Source organism: Fragaria vesca, linkage group LG7 (genome assembly GCF_000184155.1).
Source record: "Fragaria vesca subsp. vesca linkage group LG7, FraVesHawaii_1.0, whole genome shotgun sequence".
NCBI lineage: Eukaryota > Viridiplantae > Streptophyta > Magnoliopsida > Rosales > Rosaceae > Fragaria > Fragaria vesca.
Genome location: NC_020497.1, coordinates 853,856 through 872,693, shown reverse-complemented (window position 1 = coordinate 872,693; position 18,838 = coordinate 853,856). Strand labels below are relative to the sequence as shown.

Sequence of the window (18,838 nt, the reverse complement as noted above, 5' to 3'; positions counted from 1 at the left end):
TTACTCTGGGTTTCAGGGTGAAATTCGGGGTGGGTCGTGTCATTTACTATTTTTACCGTCGTCACATTTCCTCCTACGAATAATTCCTCCGCAATAATCGTCCCTCAAAACCCCTCTAGGGACCAAATAAACTATAATCTCATTAACGGAGACGGTAAAATTCTTATTAATACCAAGCTAGTAAATAAGGTAAAAATTTAAGGGTTGGGATGTGACATGAGAGTTATCACCTTCCACATTTTCGTAGAGATGATGAACCAACGGATCATAAAGCAATATTTAATCATGCACAATCTTCACTTAGGGTATTATTGAGCGCACTTTTGGGGTATGGAAAAAAAAAATGTGGAGTGATTTACGTGATATGCCGAGCTTTCCTTATGAAAAACAAGTGAAGATAGTTGTTGCTACAATGGCTCTTCATAACTACATAAGAAAGTATGCTCACCAAGATCATGATTTTGATGAAAGTGATGATTTCCAAAGTGAAGATATGGAGGACAATGAACATGAAGAAGATGGGAAGGGAAGACAAGAAATGGAGGTGTTAAGAAACACCATTGCACAAAGCTTAATGAATGCATCTATTTAGCATTTAGTTCCAATTTGAAATGGCTTCACTATATTTTGTGTAATGCAATGGCCTTTTGTATATTATTTAAGAACTTTGAAATGGCTTCACTTTTGTAATGCAATGGCCTTTTGTATATTATTTAAGAACTTTGAAATGGCCTCAATTTGAAATGCATCTTTTGGATGTTCCAATTTGTATCTTTTGAAATGGCTTCACTAGTCTTTTGTATATTATTTAAGAACTTCATTTGAGTATGATGTTAAGAAATCTTATGTAATATCGTGGATTAATTTTATAATTCAGTTACATACAAAAGAAACAACTATTTATTTTAATATCAATTTATAATAATGCCCATTTTTGTCATTATACCAATCCAAAACAGTTTTTACTTATAACTTACCAAACACACGAAATTGCTTTTTGGTTCTCACAGCACTTTTAAAAGCAGTTTACCAAACACCTCAACTGATTCTACTCATAGCAATATTAGAAGTGATTCTTCTCATAGCAACTTCAGAAGCAATTCCTCTCACAGCACAGCAATCCCAAACTGGCCCTAAGACTTCTTTTAGTCCTACTTCCATAACATAATTGACTAGACGAAGTTATAGCGTCATATTTGGTGCTTGGTTGCCTATGAATTATTTATCTTGATTTTAGACTAACTAAGGCTTCCGTGTTTGTCGTACCATTTTTTAAGATGAGCTATTTATGTAACTTTTACTGTTTACTGGTAATCTGGTATAATTAATTTTTATCTTTATTTCTCTGTTAGAAGAGTACAGCCCATTACTTAATTAGAAAAACAAAAAACAAAAGAGTACAATCCATTTCAAGCATCTAGATGAACATGACCAAAACCGCACATATCATCAAGGTGAAGCCCCAACAAGAGTTCCACTCTCCGACCAAAACCATGCCACCACGCTCTCGAGCTGCCCAGCTGCTCGAACTTATGCCACTTAGGGGACCTTCAGCCGCTGTACATTGCGAGACAATTACGAATTATGATCGATAGATGTAGGTCATAACCCTCAAAATGATCGACAAAATTAATCTCAACAAAAGTAATGGGTATTGTGGTGGCATATAAATAGTACGTACGACTTGGAGTTGGAGTTGGGGTAGGACTATTGGCGGCGGCTTGCGTTGAGTTGTTCTGTAATTGATAGAACACCTGAGCTTCTGGTGATTTGGGATCCAAGTGTAGAAGTTCTGCGTGTATAAATGCATCTAATAATCAGCTCAGAAACCAATCTCATAGTCAGACACACACACAAAATCCATTACCAAATCAATTACCTGGACACTTGGAGACATTAGCGGCGGCGTGGCAGACGGAGGGCAGGCCCAAAGCAAGAGTGACGTTGATCTGTAGGCCCAAATCAGGGTCATTGCGATCTTGAATGATGACACAGAGGCACTTTTTGTTGTTGTTGAGGACTTGTTTCAGACCACTGCAACAGTCGGGTGTTGGAGCCATGGCTTCACCCCCAACGTAAGGCAGACACGTCGCCATCCCTACTAGCTGCTGGGCACATTCGTCGACTGCTCCTCCGTCCACGACTCTAACTGTTGTTGTAAAAAATAAGGCCAACATAGCTACTACTACAACTGGCCTCTGTGATCGCACGGCCGAGTTGCAGTAGTAGTTCTCAAACGCCAACGCGGCCATTCAGTTATATTAGGAGGAGTTGGAGCATTTCAAACCCATTCGACACTTGTGCCTATTTATACTTAATTACAGAGCTTGATCGAGTTGGTACTGGAAGGCTGGTAAGCTAGGACAAAATAAGTGGAAGAAATATGATGATGAATTGATGATGAATGTACGCGGGCCAAGGACACGGGTAAACAACACGAGATAGCTTAACTTCACCAACCCACTTCCACTTCCACTTCCACTTCCACCGAGGGCAACAGCATATAACAATTCATGATGATATGGTCGGTTCAATTTCTTCGATCAACGACATCATGTCATCATAGGCGTGCTCATGACATCTTCGATCATCCTAGTTCGGTTCGACCTCCCTCACAAATCCCAGCCGAACTGAAATTCCGTGAAATGTAAGTACAGGACCGTCACAGTTGAAGAGAAAGGGGTTGCTGGTATCAACCGGCCTATTTTGTACCAGAGCTCCTCTCCCTCTCCTGGTTCGGATACCGCATCGTACACGACTACACGGTGGGCCATGCACAAAACCTTCAACCTAAACCCAACTACACTACAGACAAGTTCAATCTCTATCAATTTCCATTATCTCTCTGCTTTCAGCTCTCCAGAATTGATATTTAGGTGCACAAATGGCACCTAAATATCTCTGCGGAGGATAGGGCATGTTGAAAAATAATATTGGACACTGCATTTATCTTTGTCTACATAAAATAGTTTTGAGATTAACTTGAATATAATCAGTAGAAATATAAATGTAAAATTCTATCTTGTTATCTATTGAGGTGTATGTCTCCCATTAGAAGTTGAAGACTTATCAAGTTGATTAACCTGATCAACATTGAGTTCTTGAGATAAACCTAAAGACTTGTATCTGATAAACATTAAGTGAACTCGGACTTCTTATGAGATAAGCACGAGTTATGTTTCTAGGCCACTATATATACCAATAGAAAGTCCTTATGCTAACGACGTTTTTCTTAAAAAAATAACAGTCCCATTCTGTGGAGAAACAAGTAGTATAGCATAGAAGATTTTCCTTGGTTTTGTGTATTGTGAGATTGCAGTTGTGTTGCTGTGTTGCTGAGAAGATGACTACCGTGAATGGAACCCCAATTGATGCTGGTCCTTATGGTAATCACCTAGAGCAACTAGGAAACTCTTTAAGCTATTGGTTTATGATTTCTACAGTACTGTGTTTGTGTTTATTGTGAAACGATCTTGACTTAAGTTATTATGCAATTCAGTTTCAGGTATAATATATGGTATCAGAGCCAATGGCTCTTCACAATTTCACAAATCGATTAAAGTTTTGAATCAGTAAAACCAGTACAGGAAATTCATTGTTCTTGTTTTTGGGCCTACAGTTTTAGCCTAAAGCCCGAGTCCATTAAGAACCCGGTTTTACAACCCAACTTGTTTCTTTTGTTTTTTATTTGGAACGGATAACCTTGGCATATGAGGCTAATAACCTCAGATGGGATTCAAACCCAGAAAACTTAGAATAAGATTAGGACTTATTGGCTGTGCTTTTTTCGTTTTGCTTCCGCTGAATTTTTGTTGCAGATGAATGATGCTGATGCCGAGGTAAGACCTAAATTTAGTTCTTATGAGATTCATTGATTCTATGTTTGAAATTTGGGAATACGAAATTGGAATACTGTGGTGATGGTTTTGAATTCGTGTACCCATATGCATATATCAATCATAGTTAAGAACTTAATTCATATGATGAACTATATACATGAATAAACTTTGATCTCGTATGCAAATTGATCAAATGATGCATAAGACTACTAAAGTGCATACTGTATGAATGCAAAATACAGAAAGGATATATAATTCTCCCAATTTGGTTATAGCCTCATATTTGCATTCATAAAATGAAGTTTTGATGTTTCTTAAACTGAAACCTAAATCTTAAACTTCAATGATTCATAAAACTCTAGATGTGGTATTAATTATGTTGCACAAAATAACATTTACTATCATGTTTAGAGAGCTGAAGAAAGAATTAAAACTTGTGTTATTGTTTATAAAGCTGTATTGTCTTGTGGTCTCCAAAGAGATATTTACATGTACAATTTTATTTCAAATAATAGTGTCTTGCATGATCTGTATTTTTACTTCTGATATGTTGAGACTTTTCTTTATCCTACCAAAGATATTGATTGTTTTTAACATATATCTAAGAGTACATGATTATGGTAATACATTTGGAATATTAAGATATCAGATTTTATACCACAAAGGTGTTATCTGGTATGAACTTTATGGGACTTTTAAATATGTTTTTAGTAGCTAAACTTACATGTTTGACTATATAAGCTGAAATGTATACTGCAGTACTATACACATATTCAAATATATATATATATATATATGCATGAATTTTGAAACTCATTTGCATTGATTTTAATCATTTTAGGAGTTGAGGTGGTGACACTAGGACAGATCCACTTGCTCACAGGACTGATGTAATACCCTGAGTACTTTACAAATAAATGAATATATAGGATTTTGTATGTGTATATAGAGAGGATAAAAGTAAGTTATTTAAATGAGAAATAAATTATAATAGGATGTGTAATTAATGCTTTGTATCGACCCGAGCATGCGAAAATTCTCGTAAATTCTCTAGACAGTCGATTTATATACTTAAAATTCTAAAACTATAGGAAACTATAATTATAAAATAAATGGAATAGTGGACCGTTGGATCTTTCAGAAATATTTTTTTTAGTTACAAAAATGGTGGTCAGGGTGGATCACCACTCCGGGGCCTAGAGCATGTTAAGGTCAAGACCCCTCCCCATCGGGATCTTTCAGAATTTGGTCTCTACTGTTGGATTTATGATTAATCTTTACTCTTGGATTTGGGTTATAAGTGGAGATTCATCTAGAAAAGAAGAGAAGGGTGTGGAACATTTGACTGACCAGAGAAGAAGACAAGAAAAGAATATATTAAAGGAGAGAAGAAGGGTCGAGAAAGGGGAGGGAGAGGACACTGACCTGGATCGGGGACTCTTATTTTTTTATATTTCTCATCTATATCCTGGATTCAGAAGGGAGACTCTCCTGGAATGTGTTCTTAGGGGAAAGAGAAGGGGAACATGGTTCGAAGAAGAGAGAGATGGAGACAACCGGCATATTCGATCACACCTCTCTCTCACCGACCACTATCAATGGGAACTTAAAGGAGAAGAGGCTTCCAGAAAACGAGGGGAAGCTTCAAGGCTTCTAAATTTAAGATGCCTCAGTCAAGCCACGGGATGGACGGGAAGATCTCATCCAATTCCTCTCTTCATTGCGGTGCCGCCACCATTTTGAATACTCAAATGGTGGATATTCCGGCTACGATTGATTGTACATGAGGTGAGATACTTCAGACTCGGTTCTCATGTCAGGTTATGTCTGGTATTGTTATTTCTAAATTCAATCGAGTTTTGAAGGAAATTAGTGAATTTTAGGAACTATATTCTTGAATTGAATCGGGTCAAGGTGTTACAATTGAACTTTCAGAAATGGCGTAATCAAGTTGAATTTTACATGTACATGGATATGTGCCTTAATGAAGAGCAGCCTGAGGAGCTTGATGAGGACAGCACTGCTGCGGACAGGAAATACTACAATGATTGGTGGAGAGCCAACCGGATGGCAAAGAATGTCATCAGAGGGACCATCTCAGATACTATCAGGAGCTGTATGGTGGAACTAGAGCTGGCTATTGACTTCATGGATGCCATAAGGCAGAAGTTCAAGGAATGTAGCAAGGCAGAAGGGGCAAGATTATCAAGAAAGCTACATGAACTGAAGTTCAACGGCACAGGAAACATCAGGACTCACCTGATGCAGTTAGAAGAAATTAACAACAAGCTGAGGGACCTACAAATGGGGGTTAATGATGCACAGGTGGTGCATATAGCTCTTGAATCTCTTCTTGCTGAATATGGAAATTTGAAGAGTAACTACAACTCCCAAAAGGAAAAATGGGAGATTGATGAACTGATCTCCATCTGCGTTAATGAACAAGACAGAATATTGAAGGATCAGAAGGAGAAGGCACCAGCTACCTCTGTCAACCTTGTAGGAAAGTACAAGGGAAAGAGGGACATCACCCTCAGGCCAAAGAAGAACAAATTCAAAAAAGATGGGAAGAAGGCTTGCCTCCCTGCTGCTGCTACTGAAAATTTGCAGAAAGTGAAATGTTTCTTCTGCAAAAAGGTTGGCCATATCAAGAAGAACTGCGACGGCTTCAAAAGGTGGATGGTGAAGAAAGGTAAGAGCTATAATTCTTTAATTGATTTCAGTAATTTTTTTGGTTATTATTCTGTTTCTTTGTTTGATAAAACTGCATTTGCTCTGAAAGTAAACTTCATAAATGTGAAAGCAAACTCATTTTGGTTGGATTCAGGCTCACCAATTCATATAACCAACTCAATGTAGGGTTTGCTAAGCAGGAGGGCACCTCAAAGGCATGAGAATACAGTTTGCGTGGCAAATGGCATGAAGGTGGCTGTTAAAACCATTGGCTCACTTCAGTTGGATTTAGGTTCAAATAAAAGTCTTTTTCTATATAATGTTTTCTTTATTCCTTCCCTTAAAAGGAATCTGCTTTCAATTTCTTTGCTAGTTAAGTTGCGATGCAAACTAATCATTGATCATAATGAATTACAATTTTTTCAAGGTTCAGATTATCTTGGATGTGGTGTTTTTGTTAATGATTATTTACAATTAAATTGTTTTGTTGCAAAACCAGATATTATGTTAATTGAAAATAATGAAAGCACACTTAAGAATAACACTACTGTTGGTGTTAAAAGATCACTTCATAATGATAAGTCTGCATTTTTATGGCATAGAAGATTAGGGCATATTTCTAAGGACAGGCTTAAAACACTTATAAAAAATAAGACTCTACATGAGCTTAACTTTAATGATCTAAATGAATGTGTGGAATACTATAAGGGAAAATTGGCTAACAAACACAACAAAACTGCAGTAAGAAGCCAAAGTCTCTTAGAACTTATACACACAGATATATGTGGACCCCTTAGGCATGAAACTATATGTAAAAACACATACTTCATAACTTTCACAGATGACTATTCAAGATACTGCTACATCTATTTATTATCAGAAAAATCACAAGCACTCCAAGCTTTTAAAATTTACAAAATTGAAGTGGAGATACAGCTTGAAAGAAAAATTAAAAATGTGAGATCTGATAGAGGAGGGGAATTTTATGGTAGATATACTGAGGCAGGCCAGCAAAAGGGATCTTTTGCTATTTACCTTCAGGAACATACATTAAGGCCCAGTACACTAATCCCTACAACCCTCAACAAAACGAAGTAGCAGAAAGAAAGAATAGAACACTCCTAAATATGGTGAGAAGCATGATGTGCACCTCAGGTCTACCTAAATTCTTGTGGGGTGAAGCCTTAAGAACTGCAAAATATATTTGCAATAGAGCACCTAGCAAGGCTGTAGAAACAACACCTTTTCAGACTTGGTGTGGCAGAAAGCCAAGCCTGCACCACTTACATGTATGGGGATGCAAGGCCGAAGCTAAAATACCAAATGAGTTAACTGAAAAATTGGGGTCCAAAACAGTGAGTTGCAATTTTATAGGGTATTGTGAAAAATCAATGGGTTATAAGTTTTATGCAACTAAACATTCACCAAGGATTTTTGAAACAGGTCAAGCAAAATTCCTAGATGAGACTATACATAACTCAGTTTTTGAAGATCTTTCTTCAGATTTTGAGGAAGTCTCAAATGATGAAACGTTAAAAGCTTATCTACCCTTACTGCATGATCAAACCACAAATTCAGAAAATATGCAAACTCAAAACATAGATCAAAATCCAATTGTAGTATAAGAAGAACCAGCAGAAAATGATCATGTTGTAGCTAAAAACAATGAAAACATAGAGCTAGAAACTGCAGAACAACCAGAAATTGCTGAACCATCAATTAGAAGATCCCAAAGACAAAGAAAACCCACTTATGATGAAAACAGTGACTACATTGTCTATTTGCAAGAAATGGATGAGCTTCTTGCAGAAGACAATGATCTAGAAACCTATAGGCAAGCTGATGAAGATGAACATCATCAACAACAGTGGCAGTTGGCCATGGAAGCTGAACTTTAGTCCATGAGACAAAATTCAGTGTGGAAACTGGTAAAACCAAATCCACAACATAAAGCCATAGGTGTAAATGGGTTTTTAAAACAAAAAGAGATGAGAAAGGAAACGTCGAGAGACATAAAGCTAGGCTTGTGGCTAAAGGGTTCACACAAAAAGAAGGAATAGATTATAATGAAACTTTTTCTCTTGTATCCACTAAAGATTCCTTTCGGATTATCATGGCTCTAGTACCACATTTTGATATGGAACTTCATCAAATGGATGTTAAAACTGCATTTCTCAATGGAGAATTAGAAGAAGAAATCTATATGAAGCAACCTGAGGGTTTTGTGGAACCTGGAAAGGAAAACTATGTATGCAAACTTCAAAAATCAATTTATGGACTTAAGCAGGCTTCTAGACAATTGTACAAGAAGTTTCATTCAGTAATTTCATCTTTTGGTTTTACAGAAAATATAGTTGATGAGTGTGTATACCTAAAGACAGTTGGGAAGAATTTTATTTTTCTCATCTTATATGTAGATGATATCCTGTTAGCCAGCACTGATATGAAACTGCTAAAAGCCACAAAAGACTTTTTATCTAGCAAGTTTGATATGAAAGACCTAGGTGAAGCTCATTTTGTTTTGCGGATTGAAATTAAGAGAAACATGAAACAAGGAACTTTAGGTATATCACAGAATGCTTACATCTGTAAGGTTCTGAAACGTTTTCATATGGAAACTTGTAATCCTGGTCCAGTCCCTATGTCTAAGGGTGATAAGCTCACTAAAATCACTAAAAATGGGGGGAAGTATGAAGGTGACAAGCTTATGGACAGTAAGCCTTATGCAGGGTTAATTAGTAGTTTGATGTATGCGCAGGTCTGCACCAGACCTGACATGGCTTTTGCTGTAGGCATTCTATCTAGGTATCAATCAAATCCTAGTCATGAACATTGGTGTGCAGGAAAGAAAGTCTTAAGATATCTACAGAGAACTAAGTCTCACTTGCTAGTCTACAAAAAAGTTGAAAAGCTTGAGTTACTAGGTTACACCGATTCAGATTTTGCAGGTGAATATCCTAATGACATGAAGTCCACAAGTGGCTATGTTTTTATGCTTGCAGGAGGTGTTGTGACATGGAGAACCATGAAACAGAAATTAATCACCACATCCACAATGCAAGCTGAGTCCATAGCTTTGTATGAAGGAGTCTATGAAGGCTTATGGATCAGGAATTTTTTGATACAGATTGAAGCTCTAAAATTCATAGTTCAGGGAGCACTTAAGATGTTCTGTGACAATGAAGCAGCTGCTTGCTTTGCCAAGAACAACAAAAGATCAAACAATTCAAAACACTTGGACCTTAAGTACTACAGTGTGAGACAAAGGGTTGAATTTGGTGACATAGAAGTACTCAATATTGACACAGAAGATCAACTTGCAGATCCATTCACTAAAGCTTTATCAGTTGGATGTTTTCAGAAACATGTTGAAAATCTGGGAGTTCTCTCAGATTTAGATGCCTGAGTTCTGTGGGAGTCACCTTTTCATTTTTAGGATTTTAGTTCTCATCATGAGTAGATTTCTATTCAATTTTTAGGATCATTTCATTCCATTGTATCTTATTCATCAATAAAGTTCAATTTTCAAAATTCATATCTTCTGAATGATTAATATATATATATATATATATATATAAGTATGTATATATATGTATATGAATGTGTAAATAGATTATAAAGTGAACCATTATGCAGGTTAAGAAAAGCAAGTGACAGGTTCACTGTACTACAACTTGCTGACAAGATTTTGGTTTATTCAAAATCATTCAGAGGACTTGAGCAAAAGAAATTCAAGGTAGACATATTCTATTTTGCTATTCTGTTTATCTTTCTATGCTTATGTGGTGTGCAGTATCTGGTGTTAGTGATCTTCAATTGATTTAGTCTTCTGATTAAATTCAATCTTAGGTTCTGCATCATTTCTGCATATTGACCAAGCTGGATAAGTTATGAGTTGTTCTTATATTTCAATGCGCACTTTAGAACTGTTACAATTCTGATTACATCTCAATTACTATGAACAAAGATAACTTGGTTCAAGTGGGAGATTGTTGGAAAATAATATTGGACACTGCATTTATCTTTGTCTATATAAAATAGTTTTGAGATTAACTTGAATATAATCAGTAGAAATATAAATGTAAAACTCTATCATGTTATCTATTGAGGTGTATGTCTCTCATTAAAAGTTGGAGACTTATCAAGTTGATTAACCTGATCAACATTGAGTTCTTGAGATAAACCTAAAGACTTGTATCTGATAAACATTAAGTGACTTGGACTCCTTATGGGATAAGCACGAGTTATGTTTCTAGGCCACTATATATACCAATAGAAAGTCCCTATGCTAACGACGTTTTTCCTAAAGAAATAACAGTCCCATTCTGTGAAGAAACAAGTAGTATAGCATAGAAGATTTTCCTTGGTTTTGTGTATTGTGAGATTGCAGTTGTGTTGCTGAGAAGATGACTACCGTGAATGGAACCCCAATTGATGCTGGTCTTTATGGTAATCACCTAGAGCAACTAGGAAACTCTTTAAGCTATTGGTTTATGATTTCTACAGTACTGTGTTTGTGTTTATTGTGAAACGATCTTGACTTAAGTTATTATGCAATTCAGTTTCAGGTATAATAGGGCAGATATGAGCTTTGATATCTTTGTACACGGTTGGCCCTAACTTAGAACTATAAATGATCATTAACAGACTTCTTCTTTTTCGTATGCGTGTTCTGCAGCTCGTGATTGTTAGTAGTGCATCAGTTTCATTTGTAATGGGAACAATTATACGTTGGAGGACACTAGCTATGACTGGTAATATTTTGTTTTTCCTGATTAAAAAATGGCAAAACTTGTTGATGGACTGATTGTTGGGTTTTGATATGAAGGAATCATTGCCTGCATTGTCTTTCTCGTTGGTCTATGGTATGTTCCTGAGTCCCCTAGATGGCTGGTAAGAAATTTAAATAGGTTTCCAACCTTGATGCATTTCACTTTTCTACTGAATATAGTGTGAAATATAAGCTTTCAACATAATGAGAATGGTACATAATGAGAGTGTTAATGATAGTTTACAAGTTTCATACCCTTCTATAGCCATAGGTGGTTCGTTTTAGGAGGCTGAAACAAAGATTGGCCTAATGAGAGTGTTATGGGATTCAAGCAAGACAGTCAAATTGCCTCCTCTAAGGTTAAGTTAAATGCCCTGGTAGAAGTCATTTTGGCCCCTTTAAGATGGAATGATTACATTAGCCATGCTCCATATGCAGGGGCGGAGACAGGATTATATATTAAGGGGGCCGAGTTATAAAGTGAAAATACATAGTATTCAAAAATTAAATAATTGTATATAAATATATACAATATCAAAAGGTAATTAACTTTTGTGTATTGGACAGTTCAAAAAAAAAGTTACTAAACTGAAAACAAAATATGAAATTTAGAATTCATTAAATACATAGAGAAATAACTGAAATAAGTTAATCAATTATAAAGTATTTGGACATAATAGAATGATAAAAAAAAAATTATTCATTATGGTGAGTTGATTAAATATGATATGGCAAGAGTTGATTAAGGTAGGAGAAATAAATTGGATAAATTAAACTTAGTAACAAAAAATGGTGTTTATAGTTTAATAGGAAATGAATGGGGGGGGGGGGGGGGGGGCGGGAAACCTCTAAATTAGAAAGTTTTACATCTAATTATGTCAAATTCCTTGATTAGTAAAGCCTAATACACAAGTTTAAAAAATTAAAGGGGTGCCATGGCACTCCTTGGTCTCAATATAGTTCCGCCAGTGTCCACATGATCCAAATGTAGTTGATCCCGTAGAATGCAGAGTTCATTCCCTGGTTGTTTACATTGATTCTAGTTTGTTGGGAGGGATGTCCTCTTTCCTGCATTTGTACCTTAAACTTCTAGTAGCATGCAGTAAGTGGGTTGATTTCTCTAAATATTGTGAAGTAGAGGCATTTTGTAGAAGATTGATTAATATTCTTTCTGATGTAGTTGATGGATCCACTGATCCTAAATGTCTGTTAAGTACATAATGGTGTAATGAGAGATTTCAGTAGAGTTTGGAGAGGAATTTATGTGAAGGTGTTGTCAGAGATTTTACTTGGTTTTTGGCTTTGCTGTCCTAAATATGCCAATTTGAGTGTTTTTTATTTTGTAAATTGACCTCAAGTTACTTGCTTTTGCTTTATTCTTTTTTTCTTTTTAGTCAAGTAGTCGATTTGTTTTATAGCTCAACAAACAGTACAAGGAGTAAAATGCCCATGGGGCCGACAATACAGAGTTACTTGCTATGAGTACTAATAGTCATAGCTGCACCTCAGACCCTAATAATCAAAAGTACATCTACTGTTGGAAGCAGCTTATAGCACATTTATTTCAACAAGCTTGAGAACATTTAGAAGCAAAAATAAAAGGTATCAACCCAGTTGGCCGAGTTTATCCTTGATCCTAACTTACGTCTTGCACGGATTGACCTCAAGTTACTTTCTTTTGCTTTATTTATATTTTTGGCTATATGGATGTCTTAAATTCTGGAAATTCATTTCATATTGCCCTTGCAACTGTACTAAAGAAAGCACAAATCAAGAACTGCACATGTGGTCGTAACTAAACCCTAAGGGGGTTCGTGTTTGTTGTGCGGGACTACACAGGATTGGATTGGAGTATGTTGTATAATAAGACATAGCCGGTGTTTGGTAGAAACAAAGATTATTTTTAATGCTCTATAGTCCTTGAGACGGTCTCGACACCGTCTACCACAGCGACCCAAAAATTGGTGGGTTTGTGGAAGCCGTTGTTAGAGACGCTGAAATTCACGCCATTATTTTATCCTCGCCTCCTCAACCTATTTCTCAACCTTTTCAATCTTTTCTCAGTGATTCCTTAGTTGTAAAAGGGGATTTTTGATTTTTTAATCATCATTTTCTCTCTCAATCACTGTCATTTTCTCTCTCCAAATTTGTTAAAGATCGGCCATTGTAGCTCCTGACTACATCTCATATATAAATTACCCAAAAGTGAGATTCACAGAACAGAGAAACACCCTAACTATTATGAATGAAAGAAAGGAAGCCACTCCGTTGTGACAAAGCAAATAGAGTAGCCATTCGTGCACCCTTTGCTAATTGGAGTACATAGGTTTGATGAAGAATCTTGGTATTGTTTCAATATGTTCATGTAATATGGGGTTCAGGGTTTACGTTTCCTCATGTATTCTGTAAAGACTTGAGCACAGCCGCCCCAATTTCATTTAAAATAATAATAATAATAATTATAAAAGTGATTAGACGGGAGACGACATGCCGCTTTCTAATAGTGTTGAGCTCATCTGTTAGTTATTTGGGTGTTTCCCCTCCAATCTGAAGCAGAGACGGCGGAGGACCAAAATCCGAATCATAATCTCAGTCGGGTTTGGGTTTGGGTGTTAATTAAGCATGACCTCCGTTTCCATCACCCTGTCAGCTCTCTCAGTCTCTTCCCTTAGAAAGCCCAGCAATTCGACACCCTGCAACCTATCGACCTCGTTCCTCGGCAGAAAGCTCTCCATTGAAATTCCGCATTCAAACAAGTTCGCTTCAAAGCATCCAACTCCGGTCGCCACCGTTCTCTTCAGCCTCCCAACAGGGTAAGGTTTCTAAGTCCTCCATTTATTTTTATTTATTTTTGTTTTTAATACATAAAAGCGAATGAATTTGTTTGTCTCCTTTCTCCAGGAAGCCAGAGAGGATTTCTTCTGGGAAAACCTCACAGTGAGTTGTTTTCATTTCATTTTGTTTAGAGCTATACTTGTGGATTGGATTGACTGAATTCGTTTCTTTAGATGGTCGGCCAGAGCCATTAAGTCGTTTGCTATGGGTGAATTGGAAGCAAGGAAGCTCAAGTATCCCAATACTGGCACGGAAGCCCTTCTAATGGGAATTTTAGTCGAGGGTATTTCTCTCTTGTATTTCTGCTTTCAACTCATAGCGGATTAGATTTCTACTACTCGTATGTGACACCCGAAAGTCTACTTCATAATTTTTCCATGTCAGCTTTTCCAGCAAACGCCTATAACTCTTTTCTCACTAATACTTGGTTTGGAACTTCTAATTGATGTGTCTGAGTTGATGACCTCATATCTTGTATTAATCACAGATTCACAGAGCATGGCTGTATGTCTAAATCTTTGTTCCCCTCTTGTTATCTTTGTAGAACCTAAGAGGGGAATACTTGTTTACCCATTTTATGAATCACGGCCTGAGAATTCTATTTTTTCTTTTTTCACACTGTTTAAAGTCTTCTGTCTAGTGTGATGTCGTTGCTTTTTACAACTTCATTGGGATGACAGGATTAAGAATTATTTACTTCAAGAGTTATTTCATTCTAGGAACTCATCAGCCAATGGCTTTATTTTGCTTCTGCAGTATCACGTTACTTGATTATGGGACAGATTGTAGTAATTTGTTCCAATCCAAGTCATAAACAAAAACCAAGTTAATCTTTTTATTATTCTTCTGTTCAGGAACTAGTATAGCTGCCAAGTTTCTCAGAGCTAATGGAATCACACTTTTCAAGGTTCGAGAAGAAACTGTGAAGTTACTTGGAAAGTCGGACATGTACTTTTTCAGCCCCGAGCATCCTCCATTGACTGAGCCTGCTCAGAGGGCCCTTGACTGGGCTGTTGATCAAAAACTAAAGTCAGGTATCAAAAACTCTAGTGATGGTGGTTTTGTGGAATTGTGCTTTACTAATATCAAGAACTGTCACAATATTTTGTTGCTAGTTAAGTTTCATTGATTAGGATATGCTCCAATACTTTCGCACAGACATTATGCTCCGCATGCATAATTACATGTATTGTTATTTTTATGTGAGTTGTTATTTAGATTCTCTTGTCTAACGCAGGAGACAGTGGGGAAATAACAGTAAGTCATCTGTTACTTGGGATCTGGTCTGAAAAAGAGTCGGCAGGTCACAAGATCTTGGTTTCCCTGGGTTTTGATGATGAGAAAGCAAAAGAGCTTTCTGTATCTGTAAGTATTAAGCTGGATTTTGCTCTTGAAAGAAAATATCTTTTCAGAGCTCTAATAGAATTCTTGTTTTGTGCAGATGGACAAGGATTATGTTCTTAGCTTTAAATAAGGGCGCCTTAATGCCCTTCTCAAACATCTTCTAATCACACCTTCTGAGACATTTGCTGATACAATGTCCAAAAATTATTGCTTCTTGGTGTAACCTGTTGAGCTGCAAGTGGGAGGAGTTCTGAATTGAATAACGATGCTTTCTCTGACATAATTTGCAGTCCTTTGTATAAGGAAGTTCATAGTATTCAAAAGCATTGACAGGGGCCTCAATTATAGCTAGCTCATTACCTCTCATTTCGATGAAAGAAAAAAATAACTTTGTTTTTCTTTGCTATTCACTGGTTTCTCTCTTCTGTTATCATCAACTGTACCCTCTTTGCTGTACTTTGTTTAGATGTGGCAATGTCAGCCATATTTTCTTATGCTGCTGCCAAAGGAATTTTCACTCTAAAAAGAAAAGGAAAAAAAAAAAAAAAAAGGAATTGATCGGTACTTTACTTTTTGATTGATCAGTATTTTTTTATTGAAGTTATCCCTTTCTTTTTTAATAATGAAGTTATTCTTATTTTTTTGTTTCTTTCCTTATCTTTTTTTTTGTTTTTTTTCCTTTTGGGAGCTTCTATTCATACCTGTAAGATAGGATACGTGCTTTATCTCCAAATTACTTTTACAAAAACAATATGCTATATCCACCTCCGCGTTTTCCTCAAATGCCCTTAGTCTAATAAAATCAGTAAATCGTTTTTTTCGTTTAAAATAGCCTTAAAATTAAGAGGCAAAGCGCCGAGTTGTGGGATGGGAATCGAATAAATCATATTCGATTCGTGGTGCATGTGGATTTAAAAGCTATTCGGATAGAGGATGATGAGCCCATCAATATGGCATCGACTATGAGTTTGTAATGCTATGCGACATAAGTCTTTGTCTAAAGTCAATTTAGGGAACAGTATTTTTGTAACAGTGAAAATAGTGTTTATCTGGTTAGTAATTGATCAAGAGATTCATAGTCAATCATTGTTAGATTTACATCTAAGGGTTGAAAACAAAACAACCTAACTTAAAAATAATTATCTCTATCTTTAAATTTACATCTAATGGTGATTGACCATGAATTTCTTGATCAATTATTGACCAGGTGAACACTACTGTGAAACAATGAAAGGGCTAGTTTGGTATTGCTGTGACTTTAAAAAAAAAACTGTTTTTGCTGTACTGCGAAAATAATCAGCTGTGAATTAAAACAGTTTTGTGTTTGGTAAATATTAGTTTTAAAAGTGCTGCCAAGATAAAATTTATTAATTTCCTAATTTCTAGTGTTTTTAGTGACAGCTGCTTTTAAAAGTAACCTACAGGTTAGCTGCTGCCAATGACCTATAATTTTAGAAAATTTTTTTTCATTTACCAGACACTATAAAATCTAAAAAGTGTTACTAGATGTATCCAACAAATGACTAAGTATACCCAGCAAACTCTTTACACCCAGTAAAATTATAAAATTTCTATCTAAACCCAGCAATGTTCCAATAATAACCCTATCTTTGTTAAACCCAGCAAACACCCATCAAAACCATACTCTGGTTTGAAATTGCTTGGTGCATTCCAATTGTTTTCCTGATCATGACTCTTGGGTACGTATATGTTGATTTAAACTCAATTGATTTTGTTCGCCAAAAAAAAAAACTCAATTGATTTTGTGGGAAAGATGGTGCTAATGTTGATTGAGATTGGGGGATATATTTATAGAGATGGGAGGGATTCATGCAATTGGATTGCAGAGTTTCTAATTGGATTCATGCAATTGTCTTTAATGGCGGGCAATTGCTCTGCCTTCGGCTAAACACCTCATCATTTTATTCTACTGTAAGATTTCTCCCAACTTGACTTCAAAATCCTTCTTTGGAAATAACTTTCTTGAAACCACAACTTATTTAGTCTAAAGAAACCGTTGGAGTCCAAATCCAACACACCCAAAACCCCAAACCTACTACCAAATGCTAACAATTAGATTTTTGTCCTTCATCTCTCTCACAGTCTCACCCATATCTACGTTGGGAATTTTCTTCCGAGTTCTTTTGCTTTCATTCGTGTTTCTTTACTGGGTACATGACAAGGGTAATTTGGGAAACTAAGTGACCTATTTTGAAATGTTTTAAATGAATAAATTTGTTGGGTCTACTTAGTTATTTGCTAGGTACATTTAGAAACACCTAATCTAAAAATTCGGATAAAATCTAATTTTTTTAAAAACGAAACTGTACCAAACTAGACAAAAAATAGATGCCCGCCCGCCTAGGCACCTACTCACCGATATTCCTTTCTTTCTCGATAAGATAAATGGATGGATATATATTAGCATCTTATTTTGGGAAAATGCCCATTTAGTACTAATTTAAACCCCTCATTCCCTATTCCAATGACAATCTTTTTCATTAGCTCATTCTAATATAAGGTAACATTTTTTATGCCCAAATGCACAAATCTTTACTAAAGTCTTAACAAACCATATTATTTTAAGACTATTTTGCCCTTACCTTTTAAACATGCATAGAGAGAGAAAATAGAAGATAGAATACTTGGCCGGAATCTCACCGGACTCCAGTCATCGGTCTCCGGTCACCGGCCGCTGGATTTCTCTGGTCACTAGATTCCAGTCACCGGTGACTCGGTTACTAACCTGGTTACTGATCCCCAATAATCAGTTACTGACCCATAATAACTTGGTTACTAACCCCCAATAATCAGTTACTGACCCCAGTAATCAATTACAAACATCCGATAATCATTATTGGCATTCAATAATCAAGTTACTCATCCTCATTAATCAATTATTGACTATCAGTAATCTATTACTGACTACCAGTAATCAATTACTACCCCTCAATTATCAGTCAAAACATAGAAAAAAGAAGAAGATAGAAGAAGAATAAGAAGAAGGTAAATACTGACTTTAATTTCAATGAAAGTATTGATAAATAACAGTGAAGTCGAAATGAGAATATAAGTTAACACCAATCCAAACTTCTCTGGTGATTTGCTGGCCACGATCGATCTGAGGTTGGCGATCAAAGAAAGAGAGATGAGAGGTGATTAATTTGAGACTGCTGGAGTATATAGGCGCTACACATCCTGATCTTCATCAGCTAGCTTCAGGCGAGAGAGCGACTGGGCTTAGACAAGCGACGAGCGCCAAACGGCGACCGACGAGTGTCGAATAGCGACCAACGAGTGCTGAGGCCGAGCACCGAGAGACGAGCGGTGACCGACGAGCGGTGACCGATGAGAGACGAGCGGTGACCGATGAGAG

At 36.4% G+C, this 18,838-nt stretch overlaps 2 protein-coding genes across 2 annotated transcripts; one reads left to right on the top strand and one right to left on the bottom strand.

Annotated features, from left to right (window-relative positions):
• Window positions 1-1,316: 1,316 nt before the first annotated feature.
• On the bottom strand, window positions 1,317-2,278 carry LOC101306264 (uncharacterized GPI-anchored protein At1g27950-like). Its single transcript, XM_004306437.1, has 3 exons — window positions 1,880-2,278; window positions 1,682-1,792; window positions 1,317-1,557 (listed from the first exon to the last, which is right to left on the bottom strand). The coding sequence occupies exons 1-3, from the start codon at window positions 2,250-2,252 to the stop codon at window positions 1,418-1,420; spliced, it is 624 nt and encodes a 207-aa protein (XP_004306485.1). The 5' UTR covers window positions 2,253-2,278; the 3' UTR covers window positions 1,317-1,417.
• Window positions 2,279-13,775: 11,497 nt separating this feature from the next.
• LOC101305974 (clp protease-related protein At4g12060, chloroplastic-like) lies at window positions 13,776-15,989 on the top strand. Its single transcript, XM_004306436.1, has 6 exons — window positions 13,776-14,096; window positions 14,185-14,220; window positions 14,292-14,401; window positions 14,973-15,152; window positions 15,356-15,483; window positions 15,560-15,989. The coding sequence occupies exons 1-6, from the start codon at window positions 13,906-13,908 to the stop codon at window positions 15,590-15,592; spliced, it is 678 nt and encodes a 225-aa protein (XP_004306484.1). The 5' UTR covers window positions 13,776-13,905; the 3' UTR covers window positions 15,593-15,989.
• Window positions 15,990-18,838: the final 2,849 nt, after the last annotated feature.

Bases quoted from the DNA above. Each gene is read 5' to 3' on its own strand.
- LOC101306264 (XM_004306437.1), bottom strand. From the start codon at position 2,252: ATGGCCGCGTTGGCGTTTGAGAACTACTACTGCAACTCGGCCGTGCGA. The intron at 1,793-1,879 runs GTAATTGATTTG...TTATACACGCAG, and splicing joins TAATGTCTCCAAGTGTCCAG to AACTTCTACACTTGGATCCC. The intron at 1,558-1,681 runs GTACGTACTATT...CGCAATGTACAG, and splicing joins CCCAACTCCAACTCCAAGTC to CGGCTGAAGGTCCCCTAAGT.
- LOC101305974 (XM_004306436.1), top strand. From the start codon at position 13,906: ATGACCTCCGTTTCCATCACCCTGTCAGCTCTCTCAGTCTCTTCCCTT. The intron at 14,097-14,184 runs GTAAGGTTTCTA...TCCTTTCTCCAG, and splicing joins CTCTTCAGCCTCCCAACAGG to GAAGCCAGAGAGGATTTCTT. The intron at 14,402-14,972 runs GTATTTCTCTCT...TCTTCTGTTCAG, and splicing joins AATGGGAATTTTAGTCGAGG to GAACTAGTATAGCTGCCAAG.